At 48.9% G+C, this 21,588-nt stretch overlaps 1 protein-coding gene across 1 annotated transcript in view; it reads right to left on the bottom strand.

Annotated features, from left to right (window-relative positions):
- Window positions 1-21,588, bottom strand: part of PREX1 (phosphatidylinositol-3,4,5-trisphosphate dependent Rac exchange factor 1) — a 104,266-nt gene that overhangs the window by 71,311 nt on the left and 11,367 nt on the right. The window contains 2 exon segments of the mRNA XM_023756259.1: window positions 7,177-7,278; window positions 15,748-15,852. Coding sequence (XP_023612027.1) covers window positions 7,177-7,278; window positions 15,748-15,852 — 207 coding nt within the window.

The raw sequence follows: 21,588 nt of genomic DNA, 5'->3' as shown, positions 1-21,588 counted from the left end.
AACTCTCCAGTTAGAAGATAGGGATTGACAGATAAGATTTTAAAATTCTAACTTTGTGTAGTTTACAAAAGAAGTACCTAAACCCTAAGGATAGAGAATGGTTGGTAGCAAAAGGATAAAACAAGATATATCATTAAAATACTAATTTAAAAAACTACTATAGTTCTATGAATATTGGGCAAAATGAACTTTGAGACAATAAAAATAGCTAATACTTACTAAGCACTTAGACGCGCTTTACAGCTATTATTTCATTTAATCTTCACACTAACCCATGACCAAAGCTCTATCTGATAGAGGAGGAAACTCGGGGACAGAGAACTTAAGTCTCTTCTCAAAGAAGCTACATTAATAAGTGCAGAAACTGGAATAAAAAATAAATAAAAATCACTACACTATTAGAGTAGCTAACATTTACCAAGCATGTCTATCTACCTAGTAATATGCAGTGTTCTCGTGAGTTTTCTCATGCATTGTCTTTGCAGTAAGCCTGGGAGGCAACTACCATCCACATTTTGCAGGTGATGCAATGAAGGCACAGAGAGGTTAAGCAACTTGTACTTGGTCACACAGCTAAGAGGTTGAGCTAGAGCCACACAGATCGTGGCAGAAAGCAGAATGTAGGCAGGACTGCCAGGGAAGGAGATTTGGGAAGGCCACTTGGAAGATCGGATGTATATACAAGCTTGGCTTTGAAAGGAGGAAAGCAGGTCTCTCGCCCTGAAAGAGGAGGCTTCCGTTCCTTGAGCTATTGTTGCTCACCACACAGGAAAGAACCTGAATTGCGGCTGATGCAGGTTGAGATGCTGGAACAGCCTTAGGCAAGGTGTCGGTTCACAACCCAAGAGGCAGGATGGAGGCTGGGCATTGTGGTTGGGGGAGGATGGGAGCTTGGGCAGGGAAGACCACAGTGCAGAGACCTCTGACTTCCTGTGCCTTCTCAGCAAGATGGTGAGAGGCCAGATCCCTGGCAGATGGAGGGCTCGTTTCATAACATCAGAGTCCGACAAGGACTCCAAAGAGATGACACAAGTATCCAGGATAATATAGAAAACCTTGGCAGATAATACGAAAACAACTACCCAATTGAAAATGGGCTAATGATGTGAAGAGGCAGTTCTCATAAAATGCATCCCCCACCACTGCTACCAACATAGTCCAGCCATCTCCTACCTGGATCACTGAGATCAACTCCCCTCTGGTCTCCCACCTCCACTCTCACCACCCATAGTCCATTCTCCACATACAGCCAGAGGGATCCTGTGGGAACTAAGTCATATCTTGTCCCTCCTCTGCTCAGAACCTTCCCATGGCACCCACCTCACTCAGAGAAGACAAAGACCCTACAGTGACCCACAAGGCCATGCATATGCTGGCTCCATCACCTTTCCAACCTCACTCCCCCACTTTCTACCTCCTATCTCTGGCCTCCTTGCTGCTTCTCAGACACATTCCTACCTCAGGGCCTTTGCACTGCCTGCTCCCTCTGGCTGGAAGATTCTTTCCCAAGATACCTTCCTCATCTCTTTCTGGTCTTTGTTCAAAAGTCCCTTCTCAATCCATCACTCTTAGCTTGATACATTTCTCTCCATAGCACCCATTCCACCTAAACAAACATATACATTTCCTATTCATTTGTTGTCTGCCTCCCCCCAGCAGAACATCAGAACACAGAGGTAGGGGTTTGGGCAGTTTTTTTCACTTTGTATCTCCAGCACCTAGTACAATGCCTGACACATAATAGTTGCTCAATAACGAGTTGGTGAATGAATACATAGCTTCAAAACCCCTAGACACTGTCCCACCCACTGTGGCTCACTCTTGGAGGTAATCAGGAAGACTACTAGGGATCTGCTAAGTAACGTGCCCAGAATGGCACCTAGCACGCAGTAGATGCCTCCTAATTACTCATTAAATGACTGTAGAAATGTCATCCTACTGTTGCTAACTGTTTCTGAACCCAGAACTTAAGACTTCCATCTGAAAGCTCCTGATTTCCAAACGCCAACTTGATTTAAAACTTGTCAAACATCTGGGGGCCAAACAGGCCACCCCATCTGTTTGGGACAGCTGCTGCAGTGCTGTGTGCAGAATGGCGGCTCAGGGTATAGCAAGGGGGCCCTGCACAGTCCCCTGTGTCTTCTCTATCCCCCACGCCCTTCTGTGGGTAATGCAGCTCTCACCATGCTCAGTAGTTACCTCTGTCTCCTTGATCATAGCAGTGTGGCGCCCCTGGAGGTGGATGTAGTCCATCACTAAAGAGGTATTGGCCTCAATTCTTGGTGCAGGAGGATGGCTAGACAATGGGAGTTTCCCAGAGCATGTATGTGTGCTAATCACAGCTCTCCAAAGGATTTTAGGTGGCACACCAGAGAACTTTATGTGTGTGGGGAGCGGAGCCAATAGGACTCCCTAATGGACTAGATATGGGGTGGATCAGAAATAACTCCCAGGTTTAGCCTGAGCAACCAGAAAGAAGAGAGACCAGCCCGGGCAGTGTGACTCAGTTGTTGAGCATCAGCCCATGTATTATCGGTTCGACTCCAGTCAGGGCACATGTCCAGGTTGCAGGCTTGATCCCCAGTAGGAGACATGCATGAGGCAGCCAATCTCTCTCTCTCTCCCTCTCCCTTCCTCTCTCTCTAAAAAAATCAATAAAAACATATTTTTTTAAAAAAAGAAGAGAAGCCATTTACAGAGATGGGGATGAGGGAGTAGGGTGGGAGAGAAGACAGGTCTGGGGGAAGGGGAGAGCCAAGCATTTGGTTTGCGGCATGTTAGGTAGGAGGTGCCTGTTAGACATCCAAGCAGAGAAGCTGCGTGAGCCCGAGGAAAGTCCCGCCCGAGGTTAAGTGAAAGATCCATGCTGGAAGTCACTGGCACAGATATGGAGGTTAAAGCCACGGGAATGTCCGCACAAAAGTCTGCAGGTTAATGTTCATAATAGCACCATTCGTAACAGCCAAAAAGTGTGAAGCCAAATGTCCATCAACAGATGAATGAATAAACAAAACATGGTTTATCCACACAATGGAATATTACTCAGCCATAAAAAGGAATGAAATTGTGAGCCATGCTACAACGTGGAGGAGCCTTGAAAATACTGTGCTAAGGAAAAGAAATTGGACACAAAAGTTAGATATAATATGATTCCATTTATGTGAAATGTGCAGAATAGGCAATCTGTAGAGACAGGAAGTAGGTGGTTGCCAAGAGCTGGGGGGAGAGGAGGGAAAAGGGAAGTGACTGCTAATGGGTCCAGAGTTCCTTTTGGGAGGGATGATGAAAATATTTCTAAAACGATTACGGTGATGGTTGCACAACTTCTGAATATACCTTAGTAAAATGAGAAAAGCCAGAGTAAATAAGGCCTCCTCCAGGAGCGAGTCTAGATAGAGTCAAGGCCCAAGGACTGAGGCCTGGGGCCCACCTACGCTCAGAGGTCTAGAAGGTGAGGAGCCAGCAAAGGAGACTGAAGGGGTTAGAGAGGCAGAAGGCAAAGGGGAACAGAAGGACTGGAGCGCCAGCTGCCCCCTTTAGACAGATGTGCCCTCCAAGTTGCCCCCTGCCAGCCTCGCTTGCTCCCATGACAAGCAGGCAGGTCCCGGGGGGGGGGGGGAGCCTGTCCAAGACCGAGCCCTGGGGATCCTGAGCCACACCAGCAGCCGGTGCACAGTAAGTGCCCAATAAGCTCTGTGCATCACCCGGAAACAGCTAAAAGGGCCGGTGACAGTCTGTCTCGCCTCGGCACCTGCCATTTGAGCACCAGGGGCATTACCCCAAACCTGAATCATTTCCCTGGAACTGTCGATGGAAAACTCAACAAAGCCTGAAAATGCCAACTGTCTATGCCGGGTCTGGGTTGAAGGCTGAAATAGAATGTCCCGGCTATTCTTAGGCAATGTTCAAGTTCAGCTTTTTGGGGCTGTTCCCAAAGAGGCTTTCATTCTTGCCTTTTCCCTCTTCCCTCTTCCTACGCAGGCTCCTCAATCCCGCTCGCCCACTTAATTCAGAGTTCAGCTCACACAAGGGGCTCAGAGGGCCACAGGGACATCTGCGCGGGGTCAGAACCAGAGGGGCCGGAGGGGAGGACTGTCCCCCAGCTCATGGGATTGTCTTTGAAAACCCACTGGAAAATGTGACAGAAAGGAGGAACTCAGGAGGGGTATGAAGAATTCCCCTCCGTCCCAGCTGTTTTCTGATGCAAACATTTCAGCTGTGGGTGCCAAAGGCCGGACACACTGAGCAATTCGGTCGGGCGGGCAGCATGGCATGGGCCCACAGGAATCTGAGGTCCGCTGGCTGGTCCCCCAGTGCTCTCTGAGCCTCGGATAAACACAGCTGGAGACAGAGGAAACTGAGCCTGTAAACAGCCATTTGGTCAGGAGAGCAAACCCACAGCCCGGCTTCAACCATTTCCTGTGGGCAGTTATTCTTCCATCGGCCACCGGCGGGCTCTGTCCCTCCCTGCTCTTCTGGGAATCCAGAGCCCAGAAATCCTGCCAGACCAAACTGTGGCCCCTGGGGCTGAGCAGGCCTCAGAAATGCATGGGCCTCACATTGAGAGCTGGAGTACACACATACACACAGGTCCAGCCCCACTGGCTGTGAAAACATGTTATAGAAACTGCCATTCCAAGTGCATGCTGGGATCCCAGACTTTCCCAAGATCCAGAAATCAAGGGGTTAATTAACACCTAGGGAACCTCAGCTGGTGGTTCTTCTAGTGCAGCGGTTCTCAACCTGTGGGTCACGACCCCTTTGGCGGTCGAACGACCCTTTCACAGGGGTCGCCTAAGACCATCCTGCATATCAGATATTTACATTACGATTCATAACAGTAGCAACATTACAGTTATGAAGTAGCAACGAAAATAATTTTATGGTTGGGGGTCACCACAACATGAGGAACTGTATTTAAAGGGCCAGAAGGTTGAGAACCACTGTTAATGGGTCAAATATTTAAGGTTTTGAAAACCAGGAAAGGAGGAGCAGGCCAGTCACTGAACCATGACACACAAGGTCACTGACCTTCCCAGACTCCCCACTTAGGGAACTGAGATCAGCACCCCCAACACCCAGCACTTTGGCAGCCTTAGCACCTCAAAGTGCTCTCAACAGGCTGTGGAGCTGATAGGGGAATTCTAGAATCCACAAATCATGGTTCTGCTTCCTTACCCAACGTGTGGCCTTGAACAGGCCCCTTCCTTCCTCTGTGCCTCAGTTGCCTCATCTTTAAAATGGGGCTAATCAAAGTGGCTACCTCGAGTTGCTCTAAGAAATAAGTAAATAAGGGTCTAATCATCATAACAACCTTATCAGTACTATTAATACAAACCATGTATTACAGATGAGAAACTGAGGCATGGAGAAATCACACAGCTAGTAAAAGGCAGAGCTGGGGTTCAAACCCAGGCAGCCGGTGGCTGCCAAGTGTGGCTCTAATCCAGGGGTCAGCAAACTTTTTCTGTGAAGGTCCAGATAGTAAATATTTTAGGCTTTGCTGGCCACATCCGGCCTCTGTCACACAGTCTTTTTTGTTTTAGGGTTTTGTTTTATTTTTACAACCCTTTAAAAAATGTAAACACCACTTTTAGCTCATGGGTTGTACACCAACAGGCCATGGGCTAGATGTGACCCATGAGCCACAGCTTTGCTAGCCCCTGCCTTAAGCCAATACAGAACACTCTCTTTAAATGCTGACAATTAACTCACATGTGGAAGACACACCACACAGACCAGATAAACAACATGGGCAAAAGTCCAATTCAGTCCACAGGCGACCAATTCACAAGGCCCACATGGAGCTTCTCCTGCACCAAGCCGAAGAGCTGAGCTACGTATGACGTTGCCAACATCCACCTGGGAATCCAAGCAGCTACAAGAACCACGGCGGAAAGTCCTTTTGAGATCCCTGGAAGGGATAAACAGCAGCAGGCCAGAGGAGGTGAGGGGACAGCTGTGTCCCACCTCCCACAGCTGCACACAGTACAGGCTTGTGTTCACAGGCAGAGATGATGGCCCCAGGGTCTGGCCAGCCTCAGAGGCTCAAGTGTCACCCACCTTATCCAGCAGCAAGTCAAGTTCAAGAATTCCCTAGTACTTTCCCCTCCCCTCTCTCTTCCAGTTCATGGAGCAAGGATGCACATGGCCCCGGGCGTGTGAATGAGGCATCACCAGCCAAATTCATCCACCAGCAAAGACTCCAGGAACAGCTGTCAGACTCAAGGCCTTGAGGATGGCGCCAAGGGAAGCTCGGGTCAACAGCCGCCATTTTCAAGGGCTGAAAACCCTGGGCTGAGAGCAGCAGATGGTGTCAGAGCTACCCACCCAGCTGGAGATCTCCCAGAAGTCGGCTCTAATGCTGAGAATTAAGACTTCTTGGGTCCCCACACAAGCAGCAAATCTGCTTGACCAAGACTGAGTCAAAGGTGGCTGGACAGCACAGGAAACCGCAGTAGGTGGATGCTGTGGTTTGTTCACACAGTATTTGCCCACCCTCTTCCACAAATAGCCCAGATTTTGGTGAAGAGGGTCCAGTCTGTCCCCCTCACTGGGCTTTTAGCCTGTGGGACAGTGATTGGTGAGAGGTTGGAGCGCATGACAAAAATCTAAGCCAATTAGAGATCCCTTGCTCAGGGTGATTGGTTCAGGTATGAAGCATCTGACCCCAATCTCAGCCAATCAGAACACACTGTCTTGCTCACTGTCATTGGACCATGTCTTAGCCAATCAATGCCTAACCCTGTCCAGCTCATAGCAATTAGGGTAAAGCTTAAGTCCAAACATATAGGTGGAGGAGAAATAGCACAAGCAAAGGCTTCATGTCACTGATTCAAGTAAAAGCATGCGACTCAGGCCCAAATCATTTGGAATATCACATTCTCCTGGCCACAGATGGCCAAAGCCTGAATCACCCTCAGCACTTTTGTCAGAGCTACTAGAAGAGAGGGTGTAAGGCCAGAGGAACCATAGCCCTCTGTGACCACAATGAACATAAAGCTCAACAGTCAAAAGCAGAACTGAACAAGGGAGAAAGAGGCGGAGTCCTGGTGGGATCCAGCCTGCCCCAGACTTCTCAGCTACTTGCACTAACAAGTTTCATTTTATGATTAAGCCGATCAGAGCCAATCTGTCACTTCGAGCATGGTGAAAGGAGTGGGGTGCCGCTCTCACCTTGAGGAGGAGGGGGTACTTGCAGATCCTCTGAATCGGAGACAGCAGGTAGCCCTCCAGAGGGATGTCCGTCGTCTTCCGGCCACCCAGAAGCATGCAGCTCTGCAAAGGGACAGACACTGTCATTAAAACTCGCCAAGGACAACAAAAGGATTGGGCCACCCTCAAACAGCTATGGGGTGGCACTCTCAAAACGCAGCTACACACTTTGGAAGCAATTTAGCAACACCTAGGAGAGATGGAAATGTGCAGAGAGGGTGGGGCAAAAGTAGGCTTACAGTTGTTTGTGTGGAAAATAATAATCAATAAATAATAATACAAGAATAAACTCTGTGTTTCGCATACTCACAACTGTAAACCTAGTCCTCTCACCCCCACCCCCCACCCCCGTATTCTATAACCCAGCACAAGGCCTCCATCAGATGTGAACCAAATCCTGCCCAGTCCCTATTTTGATAATAAAAGTTTTATTGGAACACATCCATCTATTTACATATTGTCCAAGGCTGCTTTCAAGCAGTCATGGCAGAACTGAGTAGTTGTAACGGAGACCACAGAGTCACAAAGCCTAAAATATTTACTATCTGGCCTTTCACAGCCAAGTTTGCCAATCCCTGGCCTAAGGAAGCTTTCACACCTACACAGCAGGAGACAGGAACACGGACTTCAAAACGGTCTCATTTGGAACAGCAAAACATGAGAAGCAACCTAATAAGAATAGAAAAATGTGTCTTCAGGACACTTATGCGGTAGTTCACTGCACCGTGGTGACAATGGGGGAACTAAAGCGACACAGAGCTATGTGGATGAACCTCAAAAACATACTTTTGAGCAAAACACACACACACACACACACACACACACAATAAAGAATATGCATGGTATGAATCAATTTAAAACTTTTAAAGGTACACAAACCCAAACTAGGCATTGTTTATAGAGAACAGGTCTGCAGTAACATATAAAGACATGTACAGGAAAGAAATAATATTCCCAGACCTAGGAGTTATGTCTGTGGAGGGAGGGTTCCAATGGGATTTGGAAAATGAACCTGCGACCTTCAACTGTCACTGAAAGGGTTTTATATCTTTACCTGGCAGGTGGGGACCTGTGTGCTGCCGCAGGAATACCTGTGCTTTGGTTTGCAGAGTAAAGACTGCAACTCACCCCTCAGCTCCCAGCCACCTCCCTGGCCACCTGCAGCCACCCACATCAGTACTTCCTTCATGCCAGCCCCCTTTCCTGTGTTCATTCTATCCCCCTGCGTAACATGCGTTTACTCCTCCCAATAATAATAAACATATTATTACCATCATCCATCGCCAACACTGACGGATAGCTTATGATGTGCCAGAAGGTCCTTGACAGCTCTCATCCTGACCACCAGCTTCCCTACGAGCTAACCACTATTATTTTTTAAATATATTTTATTGATTTTTTTACAGAGAGGAAGAGAGAGGGATAGAGAGTTAGAAACATCGATGAGAGAGAAACATCAATCAGCTGCCTCCTGCACACCTCCTACTGGGGATGTGCCCGCAACCAAGGTACATGCCCTTAACTAGAATCGAACCTGGGACCCTGGAGTCTACAGGCCAACGCTCTATCCATGAGCCAAACCGGTTAGGGCCTAACCACTATTATTATTCCCATTTCCCACTCAGGAACCTGGGGTTGGGAAGGGTAAGTGTTTCTCCTCAAAGTGGCCCAGAGGTGGGGTCTCCACGCAGGCGGGCTGAAGAAGAGCCTGGGCTTGGAACCATGATGCCGGCTACCCTTACCCCAAGCCCAGCATTCTTTGAGCCTCCCCCTCCCACCACCACCACCTCTAGAAAGCCTTCCCCATCTTCTCTCAATTCCCAAGACTCTTTCCTCCTGGCACCTGCATAGTAGGTCGTTTGTTCCGTGTGGCTAAAAACCACACGCAAGCATTTATCGTCCTTTCCTCAGGAGAGGTTCCTCTTGGAGCCAAGGGGCTCCAACCTGAGCATCCGTGTTTTGGCTGCCAGGAATCATGAGGTTCATGTCTGCGGTCCCGCCACCATGCCCCTCACTGTCCTGGGCTGTGAGGGCTGACAATGTGCCCAGTATATGCATGAATGAATGAATGAATGGATGAACCAATGAATGTGCGAACTGCCCGCACATGCAGCAGGGAACGGGTCTCAGCCTCCCCCCTCAACACCGCGCCAGCAAACTGGCAATGAAACGGACTCTTGGGAAAGGGAGCCCCATCCTATCACTCATTCACTCTGCAAATTCACATCGTGTGCTCACTGTGTGCTGGCACCGTTCCAAGCACTGGGGGAACTTCCCAACAAGACAAGTGAAAATGTGATCGGAGAACCTTTCCCATGTGCTCACCACACACGAGGCACTGTGCCTCCTGCTTCGCCTGTGGGTCAAGTTCATCCTCATAGCCCGAGGATAAGCGTGGACCGTTCAAGCTTAGCCACAGATGGGGAAACTGGCACAGAGAGCCCAAATGACTGGTCCAAGACTACTGCCTTTCAGGAATCTTAAAGGCCCCCTCCTCGGAGAAGCAGAATCCCAGGGACCCCGGGGCCCTACTGTGGTGGGAGCTGCATGGCTCCCACCCCCACGTCTAACCCTGGCACAGATGGGGGATCAGGGATGTGGCAGCTGGGAGATGCCAGGCCCCACACTGCTCACACTCAGGCCTTTGTCCTCAGAGCCAGAACTGCCCACAAGCTGCCCTGGTGATGTCAGCTCTGGGCAGAGAGAGGGGAGCCTGGGGGTGGGGAAGGGCTTTCCAGAAGCCCCCAGGGCTTGGCCGAAGAAAGGCCTGTCTCTTTGTCCAGAATCAAGGAGTTTTCACAGGACTGTCACAGCCACCAGCTAGGCTTCTCCCAAACCCCCCAGATTGTTGTTTTGCTTGATTTTCTTTCTTTCTTTTTTAATAATAAAAGCAAACATACACAGAGCAACCATTCACTATTCTATGAAGATTACACTCCAGGCACTATGGGAAGAACGTTTGAAAATTATCCCTTTAAACCCTCCTAATTCACAGAATTGATTCAGGTGGTATCAACTTCCTCAACTTCCGCACCTCCTATGGCAGCATGCCCTGTGCGGTCCTGGGTCCTCCTTCCTACCCATGCTCGCTTCCTGGCTGACCTCTCCCAGACCCATCGCCCTAACACCATCCTATCTACTGACGTGCAGATTTATATCTCCAGACTGGCCCCTCCCTTCCCAAATCCCCACCTGGATGTCTCCAAAATGGCCTTTTTAAATTTTCCTCTCTTACCTGTTCCTAACCCAGCCTTTACCACCTCAGGAAACTGCAACTCTATCCTTCCAGTAGTTTGGGCCCAAAACCCTGAAGCCATCTTTAACTCCTCTCATTCAGTTACTCCCTGATACCAACCATCCTGCAGATCAGTCAGCTGGACCCTCCAACTCCCTATGACTCCAACCACCCCTGGCAGCACCACCATTGCCCCATCCTGCCACCATCATCTGCCTGGACTGTTGCAGCAGCCCTGTAGTGGGGTGAATAGTGTCCCCGAAAATGCCACACCACCCGAATCTCAGAATGTGTCCTAATTTGGAAATAGGGTCATTATGGATATGCTTAGTTAAATTAAGAGGAGGTCACACTAGATTAGAGTGGGCCCTACCTCGTCTGACCCATGTCCTTATACGAGGAGGAGAGGACAAGGGAACAGGCCACATGAAGACAGGTGTAGAGGCTGGAGTTTCATGTCCACAAGCCAAGAGCACCTGAGGCCCCCAGAAGCTGGCAGAGTAAAGGCAGGCCCCTCCCCCGGAGCCTTTGCAGGGAGCAGAGGCCTGCCAGCACCTGATCTCAGCCTCTGGCCTCCAGACTGTGAAAGAATAAATTCTGTCGTTTAAACCACCCAGTTTGTGGTCATTGTTAACGGCAGCCTGGGACACTTGTACCAGTTCCCCTGTGCCTTTTGCTTCCAGCCTCACACTGCCAGGAGGCAGACCTTTCAAAATGCAAATCAGTTCAAGTCATTCCTTTGCTCATAACCACCCAGGGCTTCCCGTCCCACTCAGACTAAAACTGAATATTCTAAACTGCCACACGTTCCAACATGGACAGATCTCGCAGGCATTATGCTGAGCAAAGGAAGCCAGACACAAAAGCATCCTGCATGATGCCATTCGTGAAACATTCCAGAATAGGCACGATGAACGTTTGGTGAGAGAAAGCAGCATAGTGGTTATCTGGATGCAGAGAGGGGCACGGCGGAGGAAGGACACAAGGAATCTTCTACAGTGAAGGGAATGTTCTACATCTTTACCTCGACATATCACATGATCTCACTCATTGGTGGAATATAATGAACAACACAAACTGATGAACAAAAATAGAACCAGAGTCATAGAAGCATCAAACAGACTGTCCAACCTATGAGGGAAGGCGGGGGGTGAGAGGGTAAGAGATCAACCAAAGGACTTATATGCATGCATATGAGCATAACCAATGGACACAGACAGTAGGGGGGTGAGGGCATGTGCTGGGGGGTGGGAGCAGCCAGGGAGAGGTCAAATGGGGGGAAAAGGAGACTCATGTAATACTTTAAACAGTAAAGAATTTTAAAAATAAATAAATCTTTACCTCTAAGGTGGTTTCATGGGAGTACACATATGTAAATATTCATCATGCTGTGAGTATATTCACAGCATGTATGCTAGACTGCAATAAAAGAAGCTATGTAAAAATCTCAGATCCTCCCAGTGTCTAAATGCTCCTTCATTATCTGGCCTTACTTCCTTCCACTCTTCCTCTTATGCTCTCCATTCCCGCAACCCTGACCTTCTTGCTCTTCTTCAAACACACTTCTACCTCAGGACTTTTGCACTTGCAGTTCCTCTACCTGGAAAGCTTTCCCCCCAGATACCCCTTGCCTCTCTCATACTTTATCCAGGTCTCTGCTGAAGTGTCACCTAAGACACTGTTTTCCAAAGACCAATATAAAATAGCAGGCACCACCCTAATCCCCCAAACATCCTGTCGCCCTTAACTTACTTCATTTCCTGCAGAGAACTTAATGCCACATGACATGTAGGTCTCCCCTGCTTGAATAGCCACTCCATGTCAGTAGGGACTTTTCTTGCCTTGGTCATTGTTGCATCCCCGTACTTAGTATGATCCCTACCACACGGTAGGTGCTCAATAGAAAGCTGCTGAATGAATGAATGAATGAATGAATGAACCCCACTTTACCGACAAGGAACTGAGGCACAGAAAGACAAAGTTCTCACCCCATCTTTCAACTAGTGCACAGCACAGCACATCGTGAATGGAAAGCCAGATTCTGTGTGTTCCCAGCGCCTTAATAGCCCATGATAGACATGAGATGGCACTTCTGCAGGTGGCCAAAAGCTGGGAGATGCCAGCAAAGAGGGAGACAGATGGCATGTGTGCTGGCACCCCACAAGTCCTCCCCCCTCCCAAGCTGGCCTAGCCCAGCTGCTGCTAGGAAAGGGGCAGTTTGGACCACTAGGAAGACTGAAAGAGAGAGGGGAAGGAAGGACAGAAAAACTGAAGCCCTTCCCTTCCCACATCCCCAGAAACACCTTCCTGCTTCCCAACACACAGCTGAGCCCAAGGGGACATCCCTGGAAGGTGGGACTCTGAGCCCGCATGCTAAGTGGTGCTGCCTGAAACTGAAAAGGTCAGTCACAGAAACACGGTCATGTGTGTGGTCTTACAAGATATGACTTTGTTTTTGCTGTTTGCCAAGACTCTTTTATGAATGTAAGTGCAAAACTAGAAATGTAAAGACATAGCTACCAGCAATGATGAAAAGCATCAGTCCCGAATGCTTGAGGCACTTGCGACAAAAGTGGAAATCAGTCAACCAACCTGCCCTCCTCAGATGCTCACTGGAAGTGGGCCAAGCAACAGGAACTTACAAGTGAAGGAAACATACATTTTTGAATCAAAATTCTGGAAATACTTTGTTGCATTACGGAAAAGTATTCAAGAATTTTATTATATAGTTTAGCTCTCTGGACACATAACAACACTCCTTATGCCATGTCAGTTAATTGTTGTTCTTTTATTTGCTGGATTCTGTATGTGTTGTCAGGAGATAAAACCGTTTTGGGGGCTGGGACTGAATGAGTAGGGGATTTAGAGGTGAAAGACCAAGATTCAAACCCCTAAGAAGCTCAATCATTTTCTAAATATGTACTCTTAAAAAGTCGCTTAATATTTTGAAGTCATCAAAATCACCTTTGGCAAAGGCTTGAGGTGTCCCCTCACATAATCTTCCACAGCAACAGGATTTTCTACTAGGCACCTGGCTGCCCAGAATAAAGCCTACATTTCCCAGCCTCCCTTGCAGCAAGGTGTGGGCATGTGACCAAGTATTGGCCAATGAAATGTGAGTGAAAGAGATGTGTGCGCCACCTGTTGTACCCTTACAAGGAGAAAGGCAGTCCTTCCTTCCCACCCATCCTGCATCACACTCCCTGAACGTGGAAGAGGGAAGAGGTCTTTTTAGACCACGTTAATGAGGGCACACCCTAGGGCAGTAATGGCGAACCTATGACACACGTGTCAGAGGTGACACACGAACTCATTTTTTTGGTTGATTTTTCTTTGTTAAATGGCATTTAAATATATAAAATAAATATCAAAAATGTAAGTCTTTGTTTTACTATGGTTGCAAATATCAAAAAATTTCTATATGTGACACGGTACCAGAGTTAAGTTAGGGTTTTTCAAAATGCTGGCACGCCGAGCTCAAAAGGTTCGCCATCACTGCCCTAGGGCCTTGGCCCCTGACACTGGAACCCCCAGACTGTCTACATCACGTTAACATGAGAGAGAAATAAATGCTTGCCTTGTTTAAACCGCTGTTATTTGGAATGTCTGGAAATGCCACCAAGCACACATGTATCTTAACTCATACACAACAGTGGCTGGTAAAGCTCCAAGGAGATCACAAATGAGGACCCACTTTACACACCAGGGCAGCTCTCTGCAGTAGCAGGGAAGACCAGCACGGATGTCTAGTGCTCTGCCTGATCAACATCCATTCCCAACTTACTTCCACAAGTAGAAACTGTTCTTTAAGGATCCACCACACCCTTAGGGCCTGTGATATGTGAGAGTTGACCCCGCCCTCCAGCTCCAGAAGGGACCAATCAGAGTCCCAACCAATCCCTCTATCTACAGCAAGCTTGGCAAACTCGCACCCAAGGGCTGCATGCGGCCCACAACGAATATTTTTGCGGCCCAGCCAATATAACGGTAGGTAAGAAACATTTTAACAAAAATTTCATAACTTAATTTTTACAATATCCTGTTATACATAATGATCAATAACGAACTACATTGTTCACTAATGACTGATTACTATAATCGTGTTGCATTCATTTCTCTTCTGCGCCTTATTCGCAGGCACACTGTTTTTTCTCCACTAATACTAGCAGCAAATATTTTAGCAGCCGATTGCCACATCTTTAGTCTTGTACTGATTTGTTTGGTTTGTGCAACAGGAAGTATTTCGCTTTCAGGGAACAAGAAAAATAGGTTTATTTGCGTTACCCTTATTAATTTGTGCAGTTATTCCGTGTCTGGTAGGTTAATATTCAAGAAAAAATATTAATTTTTATTAAAATGCTCTATTATTTTACATTAACGATTACTCATTTATTTCAGCCCTTTGTATTCAGCATGTCTCTATCAAAATAAACCTACATTTCTATGAAAATTGAAGCTTTTGTTTTTTTGCAGCCCACATACACTTAAACCTTGTTTATTTGGCCCGGGTTAGCCTTTGAGTTTGACATGCTTGATCTACAGCAACTGGTTCAGGGATAAGCTCTGTAGCCAAGCGAAGCCAGTAAGCATCAGACCCAGGATTTGGGCCTGACTGTTGGGAAAGAGGAATTTTCTTTACCCTGGAGCTGCTCTGCTATGAGTGGGTATAAGTGTGGAGTTGCTGAAGGCCACACTGACACCACTTGAGGAGAGCTGCCTGGGAATGGAGCCAAGGCAGAGAAAAGCAGAGTCCAGAGACACATTCCTAATGACATCATCTGAACACCCAGATGCTGCTGTGCCTAAAGCCCTCTCAGGTCTTAATCTTCCCAGGAAAATGAACCAGTAAATTCTTTTTTTTTAAAGCCAATTTTAACTGGATTTCTTTCACTTGTAATTAAATAACCCAAATAATACAGTCATCACTACCTCTGGAACCACTCTCATTAGAATCACTGCTTTAGACTAGGAATTGGCAAACTTGGCCCTACGGCCAAATCCAGCCCTCTGCCTGTTTTTGTAAATAAAGTTTTATTGGTACATAGCCATGCCCATTTCTTTACATTTTATTTGTGGCTGCTTTTGTGCTATACGGGGGCTGTATGACACACAAAGGCAAAAGTATGCATTCTCTGGCCCTTTACAGAAAGTGTTTGGCGATCGCTGCTTTAGACAGATTACTCTGGCGGAGGAAGGGATCGGGCAGCATGGAGGTGGCAGCATGAAGTTCTCTTTCGCCTACGATGCACGAGGCTGAAGCGAACAGAAGAGAGGGGCAGGGGTGACGGGTCACTTACCAAGAGGAAGGCACGCACGGTGGGGATCTTGTTCAGTTCCACAAGCAGCCGCAGGGCCTTCTCGTGGTTGCTGCAATATTCCTCGTACACACAGAACTTGTCCTTCTGCAAGACAAGGACAGAGCCTGAGACAGGTCATGGCAGGCAGAGGCGCTCTGAAGTGTGCTGCCGAATAGGCCCGTGGGCCGGGGAGGAGCGGACCCTGAGAGCCTACAGAGCCGGCGGGGTTTCAGGTACACAGGCTCCCACTCGCGGCAGGTCTCTCAGCCTCTACTTTTGCGCCAGTTCTGCACCCATAGCCTGAGTAACCTTGCAGGCAGCAGCATGGCCCAGGGTCAAGTGTACAGACTCAAGCCAGGTGGGCTGGGCTTGAACCTGGCTCTGCAGTTCCAGCTGTGAACTTGAGCAAGTTACCTGACCTCTCCATGCCTTGGTTTCCTCACCTGTAAGGTGGAATGCATAATAGTCCCTAACTCATGGGGTTGTCATGAGGGTTAAAGGAATTAAAAATGTGAGGGTTCACCATGGAGTAAGGGCTCAATAAATGTGCAATTTTACTATTAAAACAAATGTCAGACTGTGTCACACCAATGGTGGTCTATTACACTAGGAATGAAATACAGCACTTTATTAAGACCTTCAAGGACCAGATAGTGACCCTGCCTTCCTCTGACCTCACCTCGCTGGCCCTCTAGCTACTCCTTAAACCTGCCATGCCTTTCTACGTCGGGGCCTTTGCACTTGCCATTCTCTCCACCTGGAACACTCTACCTGGAGGCCTGGCTACTTCCCACCATTCCGGACTCCCACCTCCTCAAATGACACCTGGGCTACCCTAGCTAAAGAAGCCACTCAGGCATTTTCTATCGCCGACACACCTGTCATTTTCTTTATAGGGCTCTCACAATCTGGATTATCCAGATTATTTGTTTATCCGTTGTCTTCCCACTTGGCAGTCAGTTTCCTGAAGGCAGTGAATATGTCTGTCTTGTTCAATGAAGTATCCCCAGATCCTGGCACACAGTAGACCCTCAATGAATTCTTGGCACACAGTAGGCCCTCAATGAATACTTGGCACACAGTAGACCCTCAATGAATTCTTGGCACGCAGTAGGCCCTCAATTAATACTTGGCACACAGTAGGCCCTCAATGAATACTTGGCACAGAGTAGACCCTCAATGAATACCTGGCACACAGTAGGCCCTCAATGAATACTTGCTAATTGAATAAACTCTGCACACCTACTAGGTGCTACGCCCTGTATATATGAACTAGAAGAGTCAAGACTGGCTCCAGAATTTGGGGGAACAAGTAGATCTCTGGTCACTGCCACACAGCAGTGGCATTCCTGAGACAGGGGGATAGTTCTATTGACCTCCAGATGCCCCTAAATCCAAAGTTGGAGTCTTTCCAGCCTAGAGGTCACCCGTGGGTCATCAAATCTGTAACCATCAGTCAAGGCTTCCGGAAGTTGAAAGGACAGGAGCCTTCTTAGCAGGAAGCTCTCCACCAAGCATTCTCGGTTCCAAAAATCTCACAGAACACTGCCTCCCAACTGGCCAAACCCCAAACAAGGATGTCCTGGGTAAGGCCACTGGGCAGGGAGGGTGAAGGGCCTCCACCTTGGGCGGGGGGATGGGCAGCAGACCCCAAGCAGCAAAGGAAGGAAGAGGTGGGTCTGCAAAACAGGCAGCTCATCTTGTCTCTAAACAAGCCCCCAGTCACCCTGCTGATGGGTGGCTGCAGGAAAGAGGAAACCAAAGAGGAGAGAGAATGGGTTTCAGAATCAATCAGCTGCCCCAACACACCCAGTGCACTCCGGGGGCTCTGTGTGCACCATCTGAGCCGACCGCCTGAGCAGCCAGGTGCTCACAGCCAGAGCTGATGGCCAGCACGAGTGTGGCTGAGCATGTCGGACATGAATGAGGGTAACCTCATTAAACCCTCACAATAACCTGGCATGACAATTACTGTATTATACCCACCCACACATGGGAAAGAACAGTTTGGATATGTCATGCGCTGTGGGAATCACGAGTAGTATTGGGGGCAGACCCGGTATTCTCTCTTTCTTAACATTCAGGACTCCTTGCAGATCATTCATCACGCCGCGTAAGAAAGGGATGGGGATCGGGATGGGGATGGGGATGGGGATGGGGATGGGGATGGGGGTGGGGATGGGGATGGGGATGGGGATGGGGGTGGGGATGGGGATGGGGATGGGGGTGGGGATGGGGATGGGGATGGGGGTGGGGATGGGGATGGGGATGGGGATGGGGATGGGGATGGGGGTGGGGATGGGGTGGGAAGTAAAAACTATGGGTACAAATCTCGAGCCACAGATCCACGGACAAAGCTCCAAGGGGCACTGCAGCATAATGAAGTGCACAGTGACTATAGAACCAGACCACCTGGGTTAGAAACCCAGCTCCAAGCTTCCTAAGTAGTGGGTGACCTTGGGGAAGCTGCTTCACCTACTTATGCCTCAATTCCCTCATCTGTAAAATGAACATAATAACAGACACCCCACCCCCCACCCCCACTACCTGGGCTATTGGAAAATTAAATAACAGTGTATGTAAAACAAGGAGAACAGAGCCTGGTATATAATGAACACTTACAACATTTCAAAACACTCTAAAAGTACTAGCCACAAACACAAACTCAATCAATAGAAGTGAATTAAAGGGGGAAATGCCAAAACGAACAGTGCCACAATTATCCAAAGTGTACACACGTCAGGGACAAAAAAACCCTAATACAGACTCCAAAGAACCACCAAACGACCTGAAGCATCATAATACACAAGCTACATGCTCCAAACAACACCACCAGTACAGCGAGCACAGAGAAACACGCACTGAGTCACCAACTACAACGCCTCACCCTGTGTCTGCAACCCACTCAGACCTTGACACACTCATACGCACAAGGGCAGGGAGGGAGAAGAGGGGACCCCAGCACCCCCACACTGCCCAAGCAGACCTTCGTTCTAATTCCACTTGTCTCCAATCAAGGACAGTGGGGATGGGTAAAAAAGTCTGGACTGCAAGAGTTCACTCAGGCACAAATAAAAAGATGTGAGGGAGGCTGCCAGACACATCTAGAACCAGGGCCTCGGCTGCAGACAGGACATGGCAAGGCGGCTGCAAAGAAGAGGGAGAGGACTTTTCTTGTTGTAGGTGACAGGAATCAGCCTGTGTCTGGGGCCTGTAGGGCTTTACAGGAAGGGCTGGGCCCTGAATGCAGACACATGAATGAGAGCAGGAGATCCCAACCCTATGTAAGGAGCTTTAGAAAAAAAACTGCTCTGCAGCCAAGGGCCGAGGCTTTCCTGGGTCTGCAGACCCTGCTTTTAGTATTGTTCAGAGGTAAGATACTGGAAGCCCCCATGATCACTACCAACATCGACCCTGCACGTTGTTCAGCGCAGGTTTTGCAGACAGACCACCCAGGTTCGCAGCCTGAGTCTGTGGCCTTGGACAAGGCACGTAATGTTTCAGAGCCTCTGTGTTCCTGTCTATAAATTATAGACAATAATGACCTCCCCGTCATAAGGTTGTTGTAAGAATTATCAGGTGAATTCATAGCAAGTGCTTAAAATCGTGCCTAGTAAGCGCTCGTTACATGTTAGCCATTGTTATTGCTGTTATTGATGCTGTGGCTACTATTACCATCGTTATGACGTCAGCAAATTCATTATCGCATTGGTGAGTCCGTCTATGACAGAGTGGAGCAGCAGATAGGTAGGTTTGATGGCCAAAAAAAAAAAAAAAAGACACAAGCAGAGTGAAGACAGAGGGAGCTGTGTCGATGCGTAGGTCTGGAGAAGGCCAGCAGGGGAAGGCACCAGGCAGACTTTAGGAATTATGGTGGGCCTCCAGCCCTGGTGTCTCACTCCTCATTCGGGCACTGTCCACCTCCCCCATCCACTCCCTGCACTGTGAGCTCCACGGGGGCAGGGCTTGCCGAGGTCACTGCTGTGGTGCCAGTGGGGACTGAAGTCCCCAGCAGAGTGCAGGCATCATGACTACTTGATGAATAAAAGCAAGAAAGCAGAAGGAGGAACTGAGAGCGGCCTGACAGCCCTCAAACCAGCCCCAGGCTCCTTCCAGAAGACCTGGGCCCACCACAACCACTGCCCCGGCTCTTCATTGGAACATCTGTTGTTTTACTCACCCAGAATCCATTCTGTTCTGGTCACAGCCCCCAGTTCATCCCCTGAGGAACCTCCTCTACACTCGGAGCCCACTGACCCCACTCCACTCCCAGGCACCACAGGTGAGCATGTCACTCAGGCCAAGCCAAGCAAAGCTGGGCCAATGCCAGCCCTCAAGGACTCATGCTAGAATCAATGTGAAGAGAGGCTGTCTTTGAGCTGTTGCTGCTGAACTGTCAGTGCCAGCCTGAAACACTGAGGGCACCTCTGCCACCCTGTGAGGCATCCACTCCCCTCCCCCCTACCCCTCAAGAATGAAGCCAATACAGAGGAAAGCAGAGCCTAGAGACAGACCAAGTCCTTAAAACATCAGAGGGGGAGGGGGGGTCCTGGATCCAGCTATGCCTGAAGCCCGCACACTCCTGAACATTTCATTTATATGAGCCACACAGTCTTTTTGTGTTGAAGCCTACCTGAGTTCTTACTTTTGTCACTTGCAGTAAATACAGTGCTGATACAGGCACACTCTGAAAAGGGCAAGAAAATGACAGAATGGGCCCAAGCCTAGTGAGTGCCAGGGTCTCCCTGTCCATCTCCATCAGTACGTGAAGGGGTTGGGACAGAAAGCAGAGACAAATCTGTGTATTGTCACATGCCAACAGCAATTAACAGGTACTGCTGGCTGGAACACTGGTGAGAAGAACACTGGTGCCCCAGGGAGCACTGAGGCAGAATGTCCTGATTGATTAGCGATGTCTGCCACAGATGCAGGAGAGGGAGTAAGTGATAAGATCGCCACAGCTGTGTCATTCCTGGTCCCCTGAGCCCCTTCTCTGACACTCTGCAATGTCAGCCTCTCCTTCAGCCCGTGAAAAGGGCTGAAGGGAGCGAGGCTTGAGGCTTGGAGAAGTTAAATTTTGGAAATGACAACACCCCTCTTCAGAACCAACCCCAGGCCCATCACTCCCGTGTCCTTTCACTGAGCCCAAACCCAGCTGTGTCTCGGGCCCGAGACCCTGCAAATCTGGAAATGCTGCTTTTGACAGCTAAGAACCCAAGTGTTCAATTTCCTCCCAGGGCCCCCACAGAGGCTTTGATTGTTTTTCCAGGAAGAAACAAACAGTTGTGCACACACAGATGTGGTGGGTAGGGAACACATGGCTGTGGATTTGGGCTGTGAAGGAGGAGAAGGGACCAGCTGTCAGCTGAAAACTTGGGGAGCGGGTCCACGCCCCCAGAGAGGACTCAAGGACTGTCACAGGTGGTGGTTGCCGTCCTCAGTACCTGGGGGTGACACTGGCTCCAGGGAGACCCTCTGCTCTGAGCCCCTCACTTCACACCCTGAATGACTGGGACTCGGCACAGGAAGGAGCGAGCTATGGGGCATCTCCTGCAGTGGGGAGGGGAGCATGAGATCACAGGCTCACTTTTGCAAGGGACTTCCCACCCTATCCACACAGCTGCAGGGAGAGGAGGCTCAAATGTAACTCAGACCACACTACTTCCCTGTAAAAACTCAGAATAAAATTCCCACAGGCGCTGGCCCCCATGATATCCCAGACTCCCTCCATCGCTCCTCCATTGTCTCCCTGCTCCCATCCCAAGGACCCTGCCCTTCCCCAGATCATCCCATCTCACCACCTCACAGAGGCCCCACCCTGACAGGGTTCCCAGATAAATC

This window comes from Myotis lucifugus, unplaced genomic scaffold (assembly GCF_000147115.1).
Source record: "Myotis lucifugus unplaced genomic scaffold, Myoluc2.0 scaffold_90, whole genome shotgun sequence".
Classification (NCBI taxonomy): Eukaryota; Metazoa; Chordata; class Mammalia; order Chiroptera; family Vespertilionidae; genus Myotis; species Myotis lucifugus.
Note: the sequence above shows the minus strand (reverse complement) of the source record. Positions and strands in the feature narration are given on the sequence as shown.